General features: G+C 33.9%; 1 protein-coding gene across 3 annotated transcripts; it reads right to left on the bottom strand.

Moving 5' to 3' along the window:
- Positions 1-246: 246 nt before the first annotated feature.
- On the bottom strand, positions 247-3,180 carry LOC146872586 (glutathione S-transferase D1-like). Of its 3 annotated transcripts, none has more exons than XM_085661082.1 (7): positions 2,915-3,180; positions 2,509-2,720; positions 2,076-2,456; positions 1,864-1,922; positions 1,583-1,724; positions 1,272-1,439; positions 247-1,058 (listed from the first exon to the last, which is right to left on the bottom strand). In XM_085661082.1, exons 3-7 carry the CDS (start codon positions 2,214-2,216, stop codon positions 909-911), a joined length of 660 nt encoding a protein of 219 aa, XP_085517208.1. In that variant the 5' UTR covers positions 2,217-2,456; positions 2,509-2,720; positions 2,915-3,180; the 3' UTR covers positions 247-908. The 3 variants fall into 3 exon arrangements, with proteins under 3 accessions (XP_085517208.1, XP_085517210.1, XP_085517209.1); XM_085661084.1 differs by having other exon boundaries at positions 2,076-2,392; XM_085661083.1 differs by having other exon boundaries at positions 2,076-2,720; positions 2,869-3,180.
- Positions 3,181-8,301: the final 5,121 nt, after the last annotated feature.

The following is an 8,301-nucleotide window of genomic DNA, read 5'->3' as shown; positions in this document are numbered from 1 at the left end:
TTCGATAAAAAGATTTTGTGATCTTTGTTTTTAGATTAAAAAGGAAAAAAGAAAAAAGAAAAAAAAAAGAAAAAAAAAAAAAAGAAAAGAAAAAATAACCAGCGCTCTCGGTCAAACGTTTAATTCCTTCAAAACTTTACTCGACGTGCAAAAAAAAAAAAAGAAAAAAAAAAAAGAAAAAAGAAAGAAAGAAAATATATGTCAGCTTGTATTTCTTCCTTATTTTCTCTCTCTTTCTTTTTTTTTTTATTTTTTATTTTTTTTATTTTTTATTTTTATCGCATCGTTGAAATACAATCGTGTATATGAAGAAACGATTAACATTAAAAATGAAATATATATATATATATAATATATAGAATAAATTATTTTCTGAATGAAATCTCATAGAAATTTTCAACTTCCCTCCTCCCTTCCCTATCCCTATCTCCAAATAAAAATCAAATAATAATGATACATTAGAATTATCCTACGAGATATTGCAACTCTTTCGTCGAAATATTCCTCAGTCCATGGTACAACAATATAAAACTGGGAATGTTCAGTAACGGAATTTAGGGACCTTAAAACGTTCCGCACGCGGTCTCCGCGACGGGAAACGGCGCGCGTTTCAATGGCAAGGAGAAACGATGCGTGAAGTTTATACAAGCTCTGAGCTTTTATTAAAAAAGTTTGCTCTTTCGATAGTTCCCTTTTTCTGTCTATCTCTTTCTCTCTTCTTTCTCTCTTTCTCACTCTCTCTCACTCTCTCTCTCTCTCTCTCTCTCTCTCTCTTTCTCTCTTTCTCTAACTTTTTCTTTATGATACGCGACAACTAAATGAACGAGGACAAGGAATTGTGTTTAATTTTCAATTGGCAGATAAACGTGTATTACGACATTAGCTAAACTATATTTTACTTAATTAAACTACTTCGCCAAATTAGCACGATAACCTTCATTGAATGCTTTATTACCGGGTGCATGAATCTTCTCGAAACCAAATTTTTCCATTATGGTTTTGCATCGATCGTACCAAGCATCCACATTATCATAACGACCAATATCGAATTCAAAATTCTATGACAAACAATATTGATAAGATAAATGAGTAAAATTTCATTTCAGAGATTGTACGTGCTTGCGTGTATGTGCGTGCGTACGTGCGCGTGTGTGTATATATATATATATATATGTATGTCTGTATAAAAATAATCTATGATACGAAAACTCATCGACGATTGATAAAAAAATTATTAGAAAATGAAGAAAATTATATTAATTATAACAAACCTTTAATACAACGATACTCGTCGATATGCTAAAATCGGCGATGGTTAAATTTTCACCGGCAACGAAATCATTGGAATCTAAAAATGTATTCAATATCTCGCAAGATTTTTCCAAATTTCGAAGAATCTTCTCATCGATGGTATCCTTCATTCCCAAGAATATAGGAAACTAAAATGAAAGAATTTGATATAAATTGGATTATTCTAAAAACAAAATGAAAAAAAAAAAAGAAAAAAACAAAAAAAAAACAAAAAGAAAAAATAAAGAAAATAGGGGGGAAAAGAAAACAAGAACATTGTAACAAAACTTACGTAACATTTGTCGATGTTCTCGTACAATGTGCCAATATCAAAATATAATCTTTGATCTACGATACCACGTTTTTTAGGATCCTTGGGATAAAGCGCATCGTCTTTGGCATATTTCTCAACGAGATATTGCATTATTACTCGACTAAAAAAAAAAAACAGAAACAAAAAAAAACAAGAAAAAAAAAAAAAAAAATAGAAGAAAAAAGTTTATCATATAATAAATACGTTGATTGATATTCCGAAGAATAATTTTTATTTTAAGAGATAAAACGCATACTTGCCTTTCCCATAAAACGACGCTATTGTCGTTTATAGTTGGTATAGTATGCTCTGGATTTATCTGAAAAGAATTTATTTCCAATGAATTTGAAGAGATTTATTTTTTCTTCTTTTTCGTTTCTTTTTTTCTTTTTTTTTTTCTCCTTCATCTTTCTTTCCTTCTTTTGCAAAAAGAAAATAAAAGAGAAAATTTATTATCGTACGAGAATGGAACCTTTAAAAATTCTGCCTTCATTTGTTCACCCTTGAGTGGGTTGATCGATATCAAGTTGAAGTGCACACCTATCGCTTTGCCGAGCAATAAAATCATTCGGCAAGGTGGACTCAGTGGAAAGTAATAAAAATCAATCGGCATCTTGCCGTTTCACCAGAAAAGAGATCCTTTTCTTCTTCTTCTTCTTCTTCTTCTTCTTCCTTCTTTTTTGCTTTCTTTCTTTCTTTCTTTCTTTCTTTCTTTCTTTCTTCTTCGTTTCACGTTATTCTCGTCCTTTAACTTATACCGAAGCGTTTTTCACTTTTTCCTCCGATTGGCTACCGCGCAAGAGCAAACGAGATTTTTATACTTCAGGTGTTAACTTAAGACAAACTTTTGAATCTGAAAAGGGTAAGAAATGGAAACCGCATACGAATTCCTGTCGCGTTTGTACCTTGTGATCCGAGTTTCAACTGAACGAGTTGTCGAGCTCAAGAAGACAATAGTCGATGGAATTTTATACAGGCACAGCAGTGCTAGAAGACTTTCTCTCTTCTATCTCAGAATGAACTCTTCAAAAGGTACCTCTATTCTTTTTCAAAGATAAAAATCTATTCCTACCGATTTATTTCTATTTTCTTCACCTTATCCCTCCCCACCTATCAACTGAAAGAAAAGAAAAATAATTTAACTGATCAAAGGGGCCACAAGAAAAAAACAAAAAAAAGAAAGAAAAAAAAGAAAAACAGAAAAAGAAAAATATTATTATTTCAAACAATAAACAAAATTCATTGATTTGTTTATATTAATGAACTAATTGTGATCTTCTTCAATGATGATTGTCCATTGCTCGTACACACCTCTATCTTGATTTCCTCCTACTCGTGTTCCTAACTCGATTGATCGATGATCGTATATCACTGATACTCGAAATACGTGGATGCCTCTCCAATTAATCGATTTATTATCGACTCGAAGGGACGCGTCAAAGTATCATCGAGACCACCTAATACCCGAGGAGGTTTAGTTCAAGGGCGAGTGAGAGAGAGAGAGAGAGAGAAAGAGAGATAGATAGATAGATAGAGAGATAGAGAGAACACACGTACGACACGATGTACAGTGAACTAAGGAATGACCAAAAGTAATATGTCGCTTAGGTTTATAGAATACTTTCCTATAAGCGGGGTTACTATGACGATAATGGCAAACAACGAAACGAAGACCTTGATATTATTTCTTTTCTATCTTCGTCTTACTTATTCGATTATTATATATATATATATATATATATATATATATATATATATATATATAACTCTAAATATTTTCATTCACTCGTACCTTTTATTTTTTTTCTCCTTTTTTTTTTTCTTTTTAAATAAAATATATCCTCTCGTTCTTCTTCTACTTCTTTTTTTTTCCTTCTCTCTCTCTCTCTCTCTCTCTCTCTCTCTCTCTCTCTTTCTTTTTCTCTTCTTTTTTTTTTCTCTATCTTTCTTTAGTTATATCAAGCAAACAGCTGACCTTTCATACAGGATTTGCTTTACTCAAAGAAGAGGAGGAGAAGGAGGAGAAGGAGGATGAGGGGGAGGGTGGTGGTGGAGAGGAGGAGGTCACGTTATGCTAATGATCTAAAAATTACATTTTGACCGTGTTCAAAGTCTCCAACGTGGAGCTGATAGTACCTTCAAAGAAGAACTCGGTATATTTTTGTTATTTCGGAGAATATCGCATACATAATTTCGACGCAGCACTTTACGCGGTGGTAACGGCGAGACGCGCAAATTATTCAAATGGAAACCTTTTGCGGTAGTAGTCGAATGAAACGAAGACGTTAATTTCATGGGGCGTATTCGCACAATAATAAAGGCTCCGTCGAGGTACATTAATGTAACGGGAAATATAACCGAAGCCAACGATATTATTATTCTACTCGAATAACAATCGGTCAAAAAAATCGTATGAAAATTGTATAAGAAAAAAATAAAAGAGAGAGAAAAAAAAAAAGAAAGAAAGAAAGAAAGAAAGAAAGAAAAAGAAAAAAGAAAGAAAGAAAAAAGAAAAAAGATGGAAATATGGACGATGTAGGATGAAATACAAGAAAAAAAAAGAAGAAGGAGAAGAAAAAGGAAATGAAAGAAATATATATATATATATATATATATATATATATATATATATATATATATAAAGAAAAGTAAGCCAAGAATTTTCGAGACAACGCGAATAATAAACGCTCTTACAAAGGTGCTTTTAAAGAGTAGTCATATTCGAGTAGCTAGCTAGCTAGCTAGCTAGCTAGGATAGCTAGCTAGGGTAGCTAGTCTAGCTCGTTCACTTTTATTTGCAGCTTTCCATTTATCTCAATAAATTTCTTTCGTTATTGTCGCCACCTGGGAGACCTGGACGCGATCTCATTTCCAGCAACAATTATATGTGAATTATTACGGCAATATAATTGTGATTCACAGCGAAGCACGTCACGGCAGCCGCTTTAAAATGACCCGGGGCTAAGCGCACGAGAGACTAGGATCGTCGACGAAAAATTTTCATGAAGCCGTTTTAGCCGTTTCGAGTTCTTTTCTCTTTTTTTTTTTTTTTTTTCTTTTTTTTATTATTATTATTATTATTATTATTTTTTTTTTTTCCTGCGCCCTCCACTACCTCCTCACCTTCCTCGCCGCGTTCGACCCAGCGCTCTCAACCCCCACTCAATCCTCCCTTCCTTTTGTATTTTATTTCATTTTATTATATTTAATCGATGTTAAAAATGAAAATGTTATTATTACTGCGCGACTATAATACGAGTATCGCGAAGGAGTATTAAAATAGCTTTAAAATTGTACATTTTATCGGTCGACGTAATGATAATACATTATTTGCTAAATATCAAACGCGATTGCTGCGAGTCGCGCGGGGAATATTTTTGTTAACAGAAAGAAAGAAAGAAAGAAAAAAAAAAAAAAAAAAAAAAAACAAAGGAAAGAAAAAAAAAAAAAACAAAAAAGAGAGAAAAGTTAAAGAGTAAAAGGAAAAAGAAAAAAAGGGACGAGAAAATGAAGAAAAAGAAATGTTGCCCTAACGAAGAACCACTTTGAAAAATTAGCCTGTACCGGAAAAAAAAAAAAAAAAAAAAAAGAAAACGTATGATCGAGTTTAATTCGATTATTTAGCAAATGCACGCCTGGGATTCCACGAACGAGAGCTTCAACTCGAAAAGTTTTAAACTAAGCGGCTAATAGCGGTCGTTTATCAACCGACGTTAATTGGAATGCACCGTTAAGCGAGCATGACGGTTGTCTGTCCCTGGTGTGCAAACGCTTTTCGTCGCGAACAGCGCCACAAAGCGAGAAAACGCGATTTGCATTCTCGCGATCGAGATCAAGGGTAGCAAGAAACCGAGGATAACTCTTTCTCATCCGTCGTGAACATAAATCTAACGAAGAAAAGTAAGAGAAACACAGTTCGATACTTTTTCTTCGACAAAGAAATTCTATCATTTTTCTTTATTTTACTTGTTCTTCTAGTTTCTTTTTCTATCCCTATCCCTTTTTTTTTCTTTTTTTTTTCTTTTTTAATCTTTTTACTTTTTTTTTTCCTTCGCTTTTTTTCTTCTTTCTTTTTTTTTTCTTTTTTTTTTTTTTTTGTTTGAATCTCCAACCACCCAACCACCCAACCACCCAATCACCCATCCACACACCCCCTCCCCCATCCTGGAACGTTACTTCACGTCGGCAATTCAGATCTCGACAGAATTCCGACGGTGATTTATGTCTTCGAGATCACGATGGGATCTTTCACGTGAAACGTATAAAACGGGGAGGACGAAGAAATTACGATTGAAAATTTATAACTCAAACGCGTATAGATCCTCGTGAAGCGAAGAAAGGAAAATAAAAGAGATGAGATGAGAAGAGAAGAGAAGAGAAGAGAAGAAATGGGAAGGGATGAGACGAGAGAAGAATAAAAAGGGAGAATGGGAGGGAGGAAAAGAGAAATAGGAAAAATAGGAAAAATAAAGAGAAATAGAAAATATCAATGTTTCTTTACCAACGATGGATAAAACAGAACGACGACATTGGTTGGTCATCGATCGGTGTCAGGTGCTTCCCTTTCGTTTGGGAAAATATCGTAGCAAGCGCCGGGCGTGTCTCCCTAGTACGACACTATCGATTAGTCCAACCGGATCCAGTAGGATGGAAACTGAAAGAGACGAACGGTTCTTTTGAAATCGTCAAATAAATCACATTAACGTTGTTTCGCGGAAAAGAATCGACCTATCGGATAAGCGTAACTTTAAAAGAAAGATGGTTTATATAGTTCGTTGAAATTTTCAATCGAACATTCGTAACTGAGGAAATATAATAAACCACCCCCTCTCCCATCCCCAATCCCAATTGAAATTGTACATTTCATCGTCATATGATATACATTGAATCAAGATGAATACGTTTGTTGAACCGACATCTAATTCTTTGTCACGTTCAATCAATCGATTAAGTTCATTGACTGATAAAATCTTTAGTTATAATAATTATTGATCGGCATTGATCTATCGATCGGTCGAAGATTCTAAATTATTTCAAACGAATAGTTCAATCATTACTATACCGTATATCGATGTTCGATACTATATGCGTTTATAAAATATCTATGTATGTGTCTATGTAACAAAGCTATAAATATATATTTCCCGATTTCCGCGATTTCATTGACACGAACAAGTCATTCGTGTGTTATGATCGGCCACTGTGGATTTGCGAAGTTGTATTTCGTTTTTCTCTTTCTTTTTTTTGTTTTTTTTTTTCTTTTTTTCTTTTTTAATGCAGTAACAACGAAGAGAAGAAAATAATGACACACATACACACACACACACACACACACACACACGAAAAAAGAAATAAAAGAGGGGGGAAAGAAAGGGTGTATAGAAAAAAAAATAAAGCCAGCTTCGAATCTAAATTTGCTATGTATTATTAGTAAATTAAATTTAATTTTGAAACAACGCTATCCGCATAAGAAATCGATATATATATATATATATATATATATATATATATATATATATATATGGTAGGTGCACAAATGTTTCTCGATATGCGAGTTCATTCGCGCATGCTGTGTGCTCAAAATCTCTTCCGTATTCAAGCTTACCCAGAAATTCGTATTCCATGCTTACATACGTGTGGGATACAATATTTACCTGCGGACGGCTTCTCGCAATATTTACTTAATCAAACCAAATTCTTTTCCTACCCGTTCTACTACGTTGAACTAAAGGCGAACGGCGATTGGTCGGTCTAGGTTTATATCGTATTTGCTTAAATTAGTATAGTTAAGGAAAGGAATAGTTAATTAATACAGGAGAAACTGTCTTCCGTGATATTTAATAATTAAAATTTCACGAGATATTTCCTTCACGTTATCCCTGCTCCACCCCCCACGCCTCGCCCCGCCCCCAACGCCCGATTCACTTCTTCACCCTTTGTTCCCCACTCCGTTCCTGGCCAGTACCCAATTAAAAATCAAACACAATTGTCTTTGATAAAATATATGTATGTCGATGGTGTCTCGTAAATAATCGAAAATTCATTCGTTGTAAGCATATATTTTTGATTTGTCAAAAAATTGTTGAAATATTTCAATAGATAGACGCTTCGATAATTCGTCAAAAATTTCAACCGTCTAAGGACGTCAAAGGAAATTGAGATATGAGAATTAATGAAATATGAAAATTTGCGCTTGATATTTCTATCGGGATGATAAGGAAGAATAAAAAAAGAAAATGGAAAGACAGTAACGGATTTCTTTTCTCGATTGAACGCTTGGAAAATTATTGGCATCTACGTCGCGATTATGGAAAGCGTGAACTAGACTGGTATAAGTAAAATGTTGGAATGAGATAGAGGGGTAGAAGAAATTGGAGGGAAAATGACAGACAGACAGAGAGAGAGAGAGAGAGAGAGAGAGAGAGAGAGAAATTCATATGCCTTTCTCTTTTTCTTTATTCGCATCGTATTTGGAACGACGAGAGGACGCTTTTTGAGTTTGAAAAAGAGTTGGAGGAGAAGAAGGTATGGTCAATGAAGTCAAAGATGTCACGGTAACAGTGGCAAAGGAGGCGTTAGAATATTTTCTTTTCTAGGAAAGCGTAAAAGAAAGAGAGAAAGAGAAAAGGAGAGGGGAAAAAAGAAAGAGAGAAAGAGAGAGAAAGATAGATAGAGAGAGAGATAGAGATAGAGAGAGA

The sequence above is a fragment of the Vespa mandarinia genome, chromosome 13, assembly GCF_050613455.1.
Source record: "Vespa mandarinia isolate Hongniang chromosome 13, ASM5061345v1, whole genome shotgun sequence".
NCBI lineage: Eukaryota > Metazoa > Arthropoda > Insecta > Hymenoptera > Vespidae > Vespa > Vespa mandarinia.
Note: the sequence above shows the minus strand (reverse complement) of the source record. Positions and strands in the feature narration are given on the sequence as shown.

Bases quoted from the DNA above. Each gene is read 5' to 3' on its own strand.
- LOC146872586 (XM_085661083.1), bottom strand. From the start codon at position 2,216: ATGCCGATTGATTTTTATTACTTTCCACTGAGTCCACCTTGCCGAATG. The intron at 1,923-2,075 runs GTTCCATTCTCG...AATTCTTTTCAG, and splicing joins TGAAGGCAGAATTTTTAAAG to ATAAATCCAGAGCATACTAT. The intron at 1,059-1,271 runs GTTTGTTATAAT...TGTTTGTCATAG, and splicing joins CGAGTATCGTTGTATTAAAG to AATTTTGAATTCGATATTGG.